The following is a 14914-nucleotide window of genomic DNA, read 5'->3' on the forward strand; positions in this document are numbered from 1 at the left end:
TGAAAATATATTAAATAAAATTAATTTTTATATATATAGATATTACTATTTTTGAAATATTTATTAATAAAACTTACGGATCCGTATATCCGGATTTAAAAATTAAGATATCCGGATCCGGATCCGGCTTTGACGGATCCAACATTTTACTATCCGGATCCGGATTCGGCCTCTCTGGATATCTGGATTTTCGGATCGGATACGGATCGAATCCGGATCTCGGATAAAAGTCTCAGGCCTAGTTGTATGTATGAGTTAGTAGGCATATATAATTCTTTTTATATTAATAAATAAAATATAATTGATTATTTGCTTAAAAGTAGTGTTAATATAAATTGAATTCGTTATTTAAAAACAATAGATTAGTTATTTTGTTCCTTAATTTAGGTTAGGGTATACATATATTTAATAATAATTAAATTAGATATAAGTAAAAATAATAGTAAAGCTAGTTAAATGTAATTGTCCAACCTAGATTATTTGTAAGTAGATAAAAAAATAGAACCCTAAATTAATAGATTAGATTCTAAATAAATAGAACTTATAGTATTGCTTTGATTATGTAAATATTTTTTTTTTTAACTTTCATTATCGAGACTTTTATATCTTGAAAAAGTGAAAGTATCTTACTAACATAGTATAGATAAATAATTTGTAAAGATGTTTCGTGATATTATATTCCTTTATGATATAAATACAGTTTAGTGTATATAAATATTTTTAAACATATTAATCATTCTCTGTAATATAAGATCATTAGTATATATAGTATATCAATAAAGTTTAGAAAATAGCTCTCGATCTTGCATATCCCTAGATACATAAGTGCAGTTTTGTGAATATAAATATATTTTATACATATATCAATTGTAGTTACCACATTTAATTAGTATACTAATAAATTTCAGCATATATAAAGTAGTTACTAACAAAAATATTGGAAATAAAAATAGGTACAAAAGTTAAGGGATGTTACATTTATTTTTAGTGAGATGTGAATAGGTCCAAAAGTTAATGACAACATTTTTAAGTAGATAAAATTTAGGACTCTGTTTTAATAGATTAGATGATTTAAAATAAAAAATGCCCGGAAACAACAGTAAAATCTACAAACATCGAACTGATGTTAAGATCTTTGCATATGGATCCCTAGCGATTTATCAAGACGGGGTTTAATGTATTAAATTGACTTAAACACAATAATGATATTATTGTTTGAAAGATAAACCACAAATACCATCCAGTCTTCTGATTCACCAAGTTATTATTTGTAATTTTGGGCTCACGTTAAGCACACTCCGGGTCCTTACAAACGGTTTTGGGCCTTATGCATGAGAAAATTCTATAGTATTTACTTTTGGTCCAGACCCATAACAAAGCCGCGTTCAAACTATGCAACTTATAACATGCCAGGCTCAAACGGGTAGTATCCCTCCATCACTACCATACTTACCTGTGAGTTTTTAAAGAGAATGAAGAATATCTACGTGGAGAGCCTTGTTTCGTAGCCAAGAAGGGACAAGAGTCAAGACACTAGACGATACAGACAATTTCCTCACCAAGCAACAGAACGACTCGACTTCACATTCAATTTTAATAAGAAAACAATCATGCAGGGAGTGCGAAGCTGGGTTGCTTCCACTGTGGCGGATCCATCACAAGGCATGGATCTGATTTCTCAAAGTCAGCAACCTGTAAACATATCAATCATATAAACATAACTTGGGCAGGCAAGAAGAAGACATATTTTTAATAATCACCTTATTCCCACACTGAGGGCAATGATGCTGCTTATTCCAGAGGCAATCCATTGAAGGGCAGAGAAAGCAGAACCCAAGCATAAATGGCATCATGCAAGCAACAACAGCAGCTACACCTGGTTTTGATCTGTTCCCAGATCACAAACAGAGACAAAGAGAAATGCGAATAAAACCACAATCCCATGCTCTAAAAACACTTTCTATCTACAGACATCTGAAAAATGAAGCCTCTAGACACGAATGCTTAGACTTCATTAACCTCAAAAGCTGCTTATAACGCAAATTTGTGATCCATTTCACTTTATAATGAGACCCTGAACTAAATAACTCGAGAGTTTGTTTGTTCATATACAAAGCAAGCGTACATTCATCAAGCAAGACACGTTATATCGTTTTTTTTTTTTTTTTTGGATCAACGAAACGTTTTATCGTTCAGAAACGTTATATAGCTAACAAAAGTTCGAGAATCTCCTACTCAACAGAGGCGATGAACATCTCTTCTGTAGATTCATTTCAGCATCAAACGGCAGATCCAAAGTACACGATCAATTGAAAACGGATCGTAAGCAATATCGAATTGCAGATTCACATAGATGATCAATAATCGAGTTGTAGAGCGATTACAAAACCCTGAGCTCTGGAATCGTATGCGAGGAGGAGTTACCTGATACTGGTGAGGCCAGTGTTGCCGCAATAGAGGCAATTGAAAGGAGCGGGAGTGTCCCGATAAATCGTCTGCTGGATCGGAGCACCCAACGGATCTCCGTAGATTGCGTTCGGCGGCACGATTCCCGCTTGATACGGGTTGTGCCCCGCGTAGTACGGAACTCCGATCACCGGTTCTCCCTCCTTCGACATCCTTATCTGCACGACGTACAGTCAACGATTGAGACGAAGCAAGCTGATTCCAAGAAAATCGATTTTTCCAGCGAAATTGCGACGAGGAAGGAAGAAGATCTTACGATTAATGGGCCTTCTTATTAAGAATTTAAAACCCAAATCGGGCCCAATAGGCCTAATAATCGAACTTTTCGTACATTGCGTGTCCCATACTTGAACAAAATGTCCCTTCTAGGCTTTTTCCTACCTACTTAAGTCAGTCCTTGTCGCCGACACGTCAACCTTTCTAGTATGTTTCTGTAATCCTTGTTTTTGATATTCTTATTGGTTAAAAATAAGTCTATCTAGATTCAAGCCTAGAAAGTACGACTCTTCATCCCAAAGGCAACAGACCCCAAACCGCGTTTAATATTCGTGTTACCCACTTATATATATTAATTCTCAAAGTCAAATCGCAAACCACAAACACACATCTCAACATTCTCGAATCATCCGCCAAAACTACAAGATAATTTTCAGCTATGACAGGATCCCAAGAAGAGACTCACAAGCCTCAGATCGTTGATCAAGAACATCCCAAAACACTAGAAACAGAGGATCCACGACAAGAACAGCCTTCTTCGTCGTCTCCGGATAAGAAGAAATGGGGTACTCACGTGATGGGCGCTCCGGCTGAACCGGTGGCTCATCCTGATAACCAGCAGGCAGCGGCTTGGGTCGCTGGTGATAACCGGCAGATGCCGTACCAACCTTACATCGTCTACTCTCCTGTAGAGCATCCTCCGTCTAACAACCCTCTCGAGCCCGTCATCGGAATGTTCCATACTTGGAGCAGGAAGGCTGAAACCGTAGCTCGCAACATCTGGCACAATCGTAAGTCTCCTTCTAGATCATTTTTTGTTTTAGTTCTATTAATTATTGATTGAGTTAAATCTCTGTGGGAAATAAAAAAATAATTCATTCACATAATCAATATATAAACAGGGGAATCACGAAATTTCTTAAAGCATAGGGAATTTATCATTTATGTATAAGACTATCTCTAATGGCATTTTGTTTTTTTAGTAGTTATATTTATAGAGTAAAAAGATAATATCTCTATATTCTCCTCTATTACAGAGTCATACAATTGAAGCTTGAAGCAAAAGTTAATCTGTAAAAAAATTTACTATGTTTTATAGAAAAAGATAGATTTGGGATTTGGGTTGAAAATGCTCTAAAGAATAATGGAAACTAATGTATTTGTATAATAAACCTATTGGCTAAGTTAATAATATTATACCACTAACCAATGTTGATGAATTTTTGACGGTTCTTGTTTGTGCAGTGAAGACGGGACCGTCTATGCAGGAAACGGCGTGGGGAAAGGCTAACTTGACGGTGAAAGCGATAACAAAGGGAGGTTTCGAGTCTCTCTTCAGACAGATATTCGGAACGGATCCGAACGAGAAGCTGAAGAAGACTTTCGCATGTTATCTCTCGACTACGACAGGCCCTGTCGCTGGAACTTTGTATCTCTCTAATGTTCGCGTTGCTTTTTGTAGCGACCGTCCTCTCTTCTTCACAGCGCCTTCAGGACAAGAAGCTTGGAGTTACTACAGGGTAAGTTAGTCAAGTCATGTTTTGTAAAATGAAAAACGTTTCTATAATTTTAATTGATGTTTGATGGTTTTTGGGCAGGTGGTGGTACCGTTGGTGAATATTGCGACGGTAAACCCGGTGGTGGTGAAGGAGGATCCACCTGAGAAGTATATTCAGTTGACGACGGTGGATGGACATGACTTCTGGTTCATGGGTTTTGTTAATTACGAGAAGGCTTCTCATCATTTGCTGACTAGTGTCTCGGACTCTCAAACCGCTCGTACCTCTGCGTCTGGTTAGAGAAATATATCACAATGTTTCTGTCTTTTTATATTGCTTTGTTTTTTGTATGTGTGTGGTTGGTTTCTGCTGCTGATGTTTTTATATGTTCATATAAATTTTATACCAGAGTTGGAGTTTTGCAAGTCTTGAATATACATATATGTGTTGATTAGAGTTGCTTTTCACTTATTTATAAATCCTTTTGACTTTTGTAATAGTTTCCATACCCCTTTCCGGATTTGGTTATGCTTTATGCCTTTACTACGTACGCTCTTCTTGTTTTTTCTTTAGTTGTTAAGGCGATTTAGGCTCAACTTCTAACATAGAGCATATGTTTTATGAGTGATATGTAAAGAGTCAGTAGGTAAAAACGTGTTCTATATCTTCTCACGGGCACTAGTTTCCTTTAACGTCTCCACTCCTCCATCCATACAATTTACAGAAAGAAACAGGCAATCACTCCTGAAAAGATACGAAAGTGTCCCTTTCGGCTTTGTAGGATGAAAAAATCTTTTTGCATTAGTTTCACTGGAAGGCCAATAAAACTTAAATTTTTGGGCCCGAAGGCTATAAATTTAAATTGGCTAGACAAAACCATTTTGTTCCTAGTTTCCTACTATAAATCAAACTCAAAACCATTCAATTCCTTATAATTTTGTAATTATGTAAACACACACAAAACTTGTAAACAAAAATGGCAACATTTTTCTTATTTTCATATGAATCATTTTAAATACAAGATGCTTGTATAATATTGGGATTTAATTTCGTTTGTGATGAAAAACTATTTATGAAACCTTACTTTCTCTAAAGCACAAAAACTTCACAGGTTCCATGTAAAAATGTTTAGGGAGTGTTTATTATATCAATACTATTAAAAGGGAAGAAATCTTAAAAAATCTACCTATGAAAGTTGTTTGGACCTTTTCATTTATCTCATTATTTTTTGGTCTTACCTTAAATTTAGATTAACAATATGTTACCATATATTTTTCTAACAATAATTTATTCAATTCCTTTATTTATTCAAATCTCACTCCCAAATCCTAATCACTACTATTACTATATTTACCATTTTGATTTTTAATTGTAAAAGCATTGAAACTAATGTTTTATATTATCACTTTTATCATATAATATATGATTTAAAGCAAGAGAAGTTACACGACATATATGTGTACATTCTAACTTACTCTTTCCTTTATAATAAAATAATCATATCATATATAAACTTTCCCACTAAAATTTCATATCATATACTAAACTTTCAACCGTCTATGGTTTGATAGATATTTTCATATTTAAAAATGAGTTTTCTGAATATTCATGTTACCTTCACAAAAATGTAGAAATTCATTGGTTCTGTTAAAGTTAACCCAACTTCACGATATCAGTATTGATTATTCACGATTTTAAAAATTATTGGTTTAAATATTATACTTTTATATACTTTTCACTTAAAAATGAATCAATACTATTAAAAGAGAAATAATCTTAAAAAATCTAATATAAAAAAGTTGTTGAAGTCATGTATAACTATTTTTTTTTGGTATAATATTTTAAATATTTTTAACAGATCCTAATATTATTCCTTATGATACCTTTACTCAGAAAAATATTTCATCAACCATGTTTTTGTACACCAACGTTAAAAATATATATCAAAAGGTTGTTGGACCTGATATGGACATAATGGGTCCACATATGTTCGGGTATTTAGGATCCTAAAAAAAATTAAAATATCTAAAAAACCTAAAAATTATTCGGAACTCCAAAGAAATACCAAAAAAATTCTAATACCTAAAAATTCAAAATCTTATTCAAAATCTGACACAATTAACTGAAAAATACCCAATTTTTTTTTTAATTTGAAAATTTACCTGAAATCAAAAACTATAATCGTAAACCAAAAACTTAAAAAAAATATCCATATTACCGGAAACATATTTGAAATATCCAAATATACCTAATAAACACAACATATTTATGATCGGGTCTAGGGTAGGATCCGGACTCAAACAAAGACATGTGGGTCCAAAAAAAACCCAATAGGTTATCTTCTCTGGACCTGAACTAAACCTATATTTTTTGTGTCGGTTCGGTTTGTTTTTTTGATCTGGATATAATTCTCATGCCTAAAATAAACTTACGTAAAAGTGTACATATAAAATCTCAAATAAACTAATTCGTAGATTATATAACTGTTAAAAATTATATTTTTCGATATAATAAGACTTTTGTATTATAGTATAATCCAAAAAACCTGCGCTTTCCAAGCGCGGATCAAAATCTAGTAACATATTAAAATACCTATATTGATGTTTAACATTTGTTTCTTTTATAAGTTATGACCTTTTTCTTAAAATTTTCCCCGATTGCAATCTAGATATGATACATTTAAAATTTTGATTGTTCTATATTTCACTACAAAGTTAGGTTGTAACACGTTTAGAGGTATGAATCTTGACACTAAAACAAAAAGAAACATAATTTGACACCCCTATCAACTTTATTTCAGAATTTAGGAATGCCATGATATATTAGTTGAGAATTAAGATAAATGAATAATGTTTATAATTTGTCTAGATGAGATTAAAGACCAAAAGAAGGGCAAGTTGATCTGTGGAAGGTAGATAAGAGTGTCGAGTTGGTTAGCTTGACATTATATATCGACGTCAAATCACCAGTACAGATAAAACGTGAGATGAATGGAATTAATAAGAGATAATCCAATTCAAGGAAGATAAGAAAGAATAGAGAGAGAAAGAGAGGCCAGAATTTGAGGAAATGAGAAAAAGCGACGAAAACCCTAAAGACTTATGGAGAAGGAGAAGTGCACCTCTTGTTAGTGATGTCTTGACTTTAACTCCATCTATTTTCAACACGTGAAAGACATGCATCTGACTCTTTCTCTTTCATTTTTCTTATTCATTTGTTTTTATCTGAACAAGCAAACCAAACTCCAATAATCACGACAATTTTGGAGTTGTAAAAGTAAGTTGTAAATCAGTATATTTCTTAACTAGTTAAGACTAAGTTGTAAGAAAAAACGAACACAACTATTAAAACAAAGTTACTTTATATTCATACTTTTGCAAATATCGAAGTAATAAAAACGACTAAGATTGTAATATGTAACTAGATTTCGACCCGCACAACCGTGCAGATGTTTATTTTCATTTTCATTTTATATACATAAAATTTTTTTTACATCATTTATGGTATATATATTTATTTAACAAATTAATATATGCATTAAAAACATATTAAATATTATTTTTGTATTAAATTTATATTCAGTTTTGACCCACCGACCTTCAAAACTAAGTTTTCTATTAGCAATATTTTTACATTTATTTATTTCAGATAATATATTATTATATATACAAAAGTCTAAGATATGTCGATTTTTATACATGTATTATATAGTTTTTGAATGTTAAGTCGTTATATCATCGTATTATATTTTTAGCATAAATATTTTATATTTATAAAAAACTGTTTTAACAAATTTATCAATTTAATATAATGTTATCATATTTAGTTAAATATAATAATCACATTTAATATGAACTATTATTATTATAAAATGATAAAAAGGTAATTTTTTATAAATGATAACTAAATATATATATATATATATTAATGCATAATAATAGTTCATTGCTAATTACGAAATTAGTTGAAATATTTACATAAAATTTTAGAAAATTAAGATAATGTTATAATATTTTCAAAAGATTTGTTAAAAAAATTATATATATATATATATGTATATATGTATATATTTATTTATATTTATATTTAAAATAAAAAGATATCATGCATAAATGATTTGTATTATTAACTTTGATGAAATACATGTTAATTTATATACGTGTATTATATAGTTTTCTAATATTAACACGTGTTACCTACATATTACATTTCGAATATAAATACTTACAAAAAATAAAATATATAAATTTAACAATTTAATATAATTTAATCATATTTAGCACAATATAATAATTAATAATTTCTTTTAAAATGATTGATTATGATTATAGAATTGATAAAATGATAGAATTTATATTTTTAATATTCTAAAATATATAAATGTATAATATTATTTCATAACTAATTTCGAAATTAATGAAAATATTTACATATAATTTTTGAAAATTAAGATCTTGTTAAAATCTTTTAAACAGACTTGTTAGAACTTTTAAAATATATATTTATATTTAAAATGAAAAGATATCAAAAGATATCAAAAGATATTGTGATTAACGTAGTTCAAAGATTCTATATATTATTAGCCTTAATAAAATATATTTAATAAAAAAATTAAAGGATGGTCCAAATTATAAAGCAATACATGAAAGAATTCATTACTTCTATTTTAATAGATAATATAGACTATAATTAGAAATTTTAAGAAAATAGTACTATACAATTTTTTTTTATTTTATAATAAAATCTTAACTAACATTAATTTATAATAATATTAGAGTACTAATCATGAAATTAATCAATGATTCATTTTATAATAATATTTAAAATATCTAATAAGATTTTGTAGATTTTTTTTTCAACATATTTTTATAATTAAAAAATAAGACAGTTTTATAGGTGAGTTGTTATATATGTCAATTACTTAAGATGTGATATCTTAATGATGTCATTATGTTAATTAGAATTAAATGAAATATAATTATCTAGGGAAGGTCCATTTAAAAAAAATCACACATGAAGAGAAGTTGTGACTTCTGTTTTAATAGAATAGATAGTATGGTGCTACATGCAGGTCTTTTCTAGTGAAAATGTGTAAATTGACCTACATGCTAAGACATTATAATTACCGAGTGAATGCTTGAAAGGAAAATGGTAATTTACTAATGGTTTAGATTAATAAATATAATGCTCATAAGCAGAAGAAATGGTTTTAGAAGATACAATAATATTACAGTAGAAAACGAACAATGTCTGAGTATTAAACCGAAAAAACAATGCCTGAGTAATCCATGGTGAACATTATAAGGAAATACATGTTTGGACGGTCACTAAAGTAGCATATTGTTCTATTTGCTGTGAAATTTTTAAATTGAAGTACATGCAATACATTACAAATACGAAAAGAATACTGCAAAAAGTAGTAGTGATCATGTTTAACAAAAAGGACAATTCATAAGAAAAAAAATATTAAGAAATTAATTCCAAAAGCATGTTTGAAAACGAAATAGATCTTAAATTAAAAAAAAAGGAAACGTACAATGTCAGAAGAACCCAAGGTGACCGTATATATAACACAAAAAATCCGGGATCCAATACGATTTGAAGATATTTTATAAGATAAAAACGTATGACTGGACCTTGCGTATTTCTCGGTGAATGTTAAAATATCTCTTTTACGATGCCATTAACATGTGTTTTTATCATTAAAATAGTAGTTAAGTGGAGGTTGGGAGTAACGCAAAAATAAAAATAAATAAAGAAAAAGAAGGCATAAACCTCGTGCGTTATATCTGACCGATACACATTATTAATTCTTTCAAAAGTTCATGAAATATATCCTTTTATCATTACTTCTTCTCGCGTCTCTTCTCTCTCTCTCGGTCTCTCTATTTCTTGATCTCTCTGCTTCATCGGGAAAACAGACAAAACATGTCTAAAGTTACCACAGAGCTCGACTTCTTCGGTCTTGACAAGAATCAGACCAATAACGCTCCAAAGCCCAAGTTCAAGAAAACTCTCGACCGTCGTCGCAGTTTCCGAGGTTCGTTTTTACCTTTTTTATCTTTCTCATATTCTTCTTCTTGTTTTAATTTATCTTGTCCTGAACCATTTGGTTTGAACTTTCATTACAGAAATGCAAGGTGCGATATCTAAGATAGATCCGGAGATTATCAAATCACTGTTGGCTTCTGGTGCTAACCGTTCCGAGTCATCCACCAGATCGCTTTCTGTTCCATCTACTCCTAAGGAGGATCATCCTCAAATACCGTCTTCTCCTGTCCACGTGCCTCTTTCCAGGTTTTTATTTTTTTATAAAAATATTTTGTCATTTTAGCGCACCAAAGAATAAAACATAATAATAATATTTGTTATTCTTTGTTTTCAACAAAATATTTCCTCAGGCCTAGTATGGAACTTGTCTCTGGAACTGTTCCTATGACCATTTTCTACAATGGAACCGTCTCCGTTTTCCAAGTGTCTCCTAACAAGGCTGAGGATATTTTGAAGGTTGCCATGGAGACAACACCAGAGAAAAACAAATCGATGGAGAAAGATCTTTCGGTAATCCCTCCGACCACCCTAAGGTCAAAGCTCTTTGGCAAGAATCTAGAAGGAGGTTAGTAATAAATTAATAGTGAGTCACCTGGTACTTGATTATTCAAAAATATGCTTTGTTATTGTATGTAATTTAAAAAGGGTTGTTGTTAGCAACATGAGCATCGGACCAACCCACTAATTGTTATTTATTTAGCTTTGAACTTTGAGATATCTTCATATATTATTTAAGATATCTTTTTAACGTCTGATGTGAAACTTTGTCTCTGGATGATTATTTGAATATCAATCTTAGAATATTAGTGAAGAAGCTATGGGCCAACTTTGAGCTAAATATCAACCATATTATTTTATATGAGTTTTCAATATATTATTCAAAATCCTTTCCAACTTATGATTTTGGATTTTGTCTATAACAAAATCTGTTAACTTGTTATGAATTAGGAGTTGAAAGTGTAACCAATTGTTTCTGATCAGGAAGTGTTTTTTGTGTGTGTGTGTGCAGATCTTCCCATCGCAAGGAGAAAGTCACTACAAAGGTTTCTTGAGAAGCGCAAGGAGAGGTAATTGCTCTCCTACCTTCCAAGGATTAACCCCAAAGCAATTAAACTAAAAGGTTTCTTATTCTTTCTCTGTGTCGACTTTTACCCATTTTTATAAATATTCATTCAAAACCCATGATAAATTATTTGGAGTGGTGCCTCTTTTACTCAATACAACTTTTAGATATGCATGTGGTTGTTCAGCGAAGCACATGCTTCTACGTAGACATTGTCGAGCTATACGTATATTTTAAAAAGCTTAGGTTATTGTAGAATTTCAAAAACGTGACTTTAGGTCTCTCTTTTTGTTTACTTCCGACAAGTGATATCTTTCAAAATGATTTATACAAATCAATGATGAGAAAATGAGAAGAAACACCGAAAGTAACTTAACATTTGTTTGTATTGTTTGTACCATGCCGCCAAGAAAGATTGACGTGTTCTAAGTACTGTTGCTATAAAACGCGTTCTCACATTTTCTTTATCCTTTTTGTTTGCTTGTGTTTGCAGATTAGTATCAACATGTCCTTACTTTCCAACATCAGCCTAAAACGAAACTCTTTATCTTTTTTCTTTTTTTGACTGGGACGTGAAACCAAACCAGTTCATCCTGCATTTGGCTTCTCCCCAAATCTTTTGGAATGTCACTGCACAGCTTTAGTATATTACGTTTCTTTCTTAAGAATATACAGTATCTTATCTGAGTATGTTGCCATCTTCTTAAATGATTATTATTATCCCTAATGTACTCAGACACTTTGTGTTATTATATGTTTCCACTATTTCTTGTACTATTCATCCTATTCTTAGGATAACCAAAAAGTTGACATAAACAGCATACCAGACTACAACCTAGATCTATAAGCCACAAACCGATGGACATACAATTTCTAAAGACAAAAAGCACACAAACTAACAAAGAACCAAATACAAATAAAAACCGTCAATTCATTGCTTAACGCTAAACTAGCTCAACGTAAGACGGTATTTACAATACTTTTTTTGTAATTTTTGGTACTTGGAAAAGAAACGCCTCTTGGCTTCACGTGAAGTTTCCGATTGCGTCTTCAAATAAAATGTGTCTATTATCATGCTTTAACTCTGCGTCTATGATTATATATCTTGTTTGGTCTAGTTTTGTCGTTAGAGAATATGTATTATAATGGAAATTATTTTAGGAAACACGTGAATGTATGTTTGTTAAAACAATACGGTCACGTCTTGCCGACTAATGTGTCTTTTAAAAGTCCTAGACGTGGCACGAGTTTGGTCTTGGTGGAACTGTAAATTGGGATAAACATAAATAGAAGGATAAAGTGAGCGTACTTTGTGTGCCTTCTTTTAAACCAATACCACTTCCATTGAATAGTATCCATCACTAGCATTAACAGAGCATGGTTTGTCCGCATTAAAGAAACAATACCAATTCATATACTCCGGACCACCATTTAATGTTGCCTTTTTCAATTGAAACCAAAATACTGTTAATATTGATACCTAATTTCTGCAATTTGAATATTTGAGGGTGAAAATCATGATGATTTGCTCTACGAGAGTAGATAGTTAGATGTGTTTTCACTTTCACTATCTAAAAAGAATTAAAAAAAAAAAAAAAACTTAAATCAAAGTTTACAGTTATTGCAAAAATGTTTTGGAGATAAATAATTTTAACATTCTTTCGGAAAAAAAATCATGATGATAGGTTGTACTTTAGCAATTTAGCATATAGTATATTTTTGAATAGCAATTCGCATGCCACAATGATATAGTTTAATGTGTACTGCTGTCTTCACAATAGAAGTTGAAACCAATATAAACCAATATAAGTTTATGTCACTGTTGATCATCTAACGTGTATCTCTTCACAATGACCTCTGAACCCTCCGATGCGGTCTCGGCCGCCGGACACCATCATCTGCTAGTACTGCTCCACTGGCACCTGCTCATGTATGAACCTCTCTATTTTGGGCTTAGTCCAAGCCCACTATCCTAATCTAAGCTTTCGTTGCACGAAAAAATAATATTTGTTACTGTTGATAGTTAAAAGGGCCATGCTTTGACGATGCGTGTCCATTTCAGATACTTGCGCATATTACAAATATTTGTTTGGACAGAAAACTGAACAAATGATCATTGCGGTTTAGGAATAAATGGAGTTGTTAAAAATAAAAGTTAGGAACAATCGTCTCTCTCCTCTCCTAGAGAGAGAGTTCTCTCTCGAACTGTTTTGCTCTCTTATCAATAAAAAATCTTTCGGAGAGTTTAGAGCTTGTTTGAGAGTGAGAGAAATCTTCACTTTTTTGTTCCCCAGTTTCGGTTTCATCCGACCGGTATCCGACTCCGGCGACGCTCCATCTCCTCGGAAGTTGCTGTCCGGCTTTTGACTCTGGCGACGTTGACTAGTCCTCCGGTGACGTCGGCCGGCTTGCTCTCCAGTCTTTTCTGGAGTTTTTTTGTTAGTTTGAGAAAGAAGAACTCTCTCTCTTTTCTCTTCAAAATCTTTCAGAGAGAGGTACGAGCTTTGACTCTGGCAACCGGTGGCTCACAAAGCACCGAGTTGGCCGGGTATCGACTCTGGCAAGCGGTGACTCCCAAAGCATCGACTTGGCCGGCTTGTAACTTGAGATTCATCACTCATCTCTGATGAATTTCAATGATGTTTCGTCCGGTTCATCCGGCTTTTTAATTTTCTCTACGTTTTATACTTTCAATCTTTTCTTTGGTTTTTCATATCAAATCGGTTTTGCTGAGTTATTATTTGGAAGCCGTGATCTTTCTCCTATTATTGGGTTGTTCCACCTTCACGCTTATTCTTATCATTAAAGGTGGCCTTTTTAAATTTGTTAGATTCACAGCTTCTTTTGTTTTCGTTGGAACTTGGTGAGACCGATTTGATTTTCAATGAAGAGATGGTGCGGTTCATAGCTCTATCACTTTTGAGCTTTAGTTGTTCTTGGATGTTCTATTCTTGAGCTTCCTGTTCCGGTGAGTATCCGGTGGATCTTCGGTTAGAAATCCGGCAACGGCTTGGAAATTGGGGAAGAAAGGGATGACTCTGCTCTTCCGCCACGCGTCCGTCTACCGCTTACGTTTGACACGTTGGCTGTGAGCTATCTTGGGCCTCTTTCTCTGTTGGGGTTTTATATGGCATTTGCGGTTAAGCCTTAGTTGTTTGTACGTTTGGGCTTTACCTTTGCCTTTTATTTTATAATTTGTACCTGTTGGTTTTTAGCCATTTAATAAAACGAGATGACAAAAAAAATAAAATAATAAAAAATAAATGGAGTTCACTTCTTTTCAAGATAAAAACTGATTAGTATGAGACCCCAAAAATAAGCATGATTAGCTGATATTAATATGCAAATATGCAACTCTCTCTTTCTGTTTTAATTTGTTTCCATAAATGTAATAGATATAGCAAACGAAATGTCTTGCCTTAGTTAACTATTTGATCATTACAGTTTCACTAGTTTAGAATGAATTCAGTCAGTACACCGATTGAACACCAAAGTTTAATTTGTTTGAAAGCTCACATCTATTCGTTATTACTAATCAAAACCGGAGATAACTGACTCACAGTTATTTGAGAACAAATACTGGAATCATATATAAACTTTTAAAACATCTTTACAAAAT

The 14914-nt window shown here is 32.1% G+C and overlaps 3 protein-coding genes across 7 annotated transcripts; 2 read left to right on the forward strand and 1 right to left on the reverse strand.

Moving 5' to 3' along the window:
* Positions 1-1185: 1185 nt before the first annotated feature.
* LOC106324884 lies at positions 1186-2698 on the reverse strand. Of its 2 annotated transcripts, XM_013762881.1 has the most exons (4): positions 2425-2698; positions 1761-1887; positions 1560-1692; positions 1186-1453 (listed from the first exon to the last, which is right to left on the reverse strand). In XM_013762881.1, exons 1-3 carry the CDS (start codon positions 2616-2618, stop codon positions 1609-1611), a joined length of 405 nt encoding a protein of 134 aa, XP_013618335.1. In that variant the 5' UTR covers positions 2619-2698; the 3' UTR covers positions 1186-1453; positions 1560-1608. The 2 variants fall into 2 exon arrangements, with proteins under 2 accessions (XP_013618335.1, XP_013618334.1); XM_013762880.1 differs by having other exon boundaries at positions 1186-1692.
* A 259-nt stretch (positions 2699-2957) lies between these two features.
* Positions 2958-4727, forward strand: LOC106321053 (GEM-like protein 5). The gene is made up of 3 exons (XM_013759374.1): positions 2958-3473; positions 3928-4202; positions 4281-4727. The coding sequence occupies exons 1-3, from the start codon at positions 3122-3124 to the stop codon at positions 4479-4481; spliced, it is 828 nt and encodes a 275-aa protein (XP_013614828.1). The 5' UTR covers positions 2958-3121; the 3' UTR covers positions 4482-4727.
* Positions 4728-9996: 5269 nt separating this feature from the next.
* LOC106325510 (protein TIFY 9-like) lies at positions 9997-12025 on the forward strand. 4 transcript variants are annotated; one of them, XM_013763557.1, is made up of 5 exons: positions 9997-10221; positions 10313-10478; positions 10583-10742; positions 11242-11352; positions 11789-12025. In XM_013763557.1, exons 1-4 carry the CDS (start codon positions 10110-10112, stop codon positions 11347-11349), a joined length of 546 nt encoding a protein of 181 aa, XP_013619011.1. In that variant the 5' UTR covers positions 9997-10109; the 3' UTR covers positions 11350-11352; positions 11789-12025. The 4 variants fall into 4 exon arrangements, with proteins under 4 accessions (XP_013619011.1, XP_013619012.1, XP_013619009.1 ...); XM_013763558.1 differs by having other exon boundaries at positions 9998-10221; positions 11242-11299; XM_013763555.1 differs by having other exon boundaries at positions 9999-10221; positions 10583-10797; positions 11242-11299.
* The last annotated feature ends 2889 nt before the right edge of the window (positions 12026-14914 follow it).

Source organism: Brassica oleracea, chromosome C2 (genome assembly GCF_000695525.1).
Source record: "Brassica oleracea var. oleracea cultivar TO1000 chromosome C2, BOL, whole genome shotgun sequence".
In the NCBI taxonomy this organism is placed as follows: domain Eukaryota; kingdom Viridiplantae; phylum Streptophyta; class Magnoliopsida; order Brassicales; family Brassicaceae; genus Brassica; species Brassica oleracea.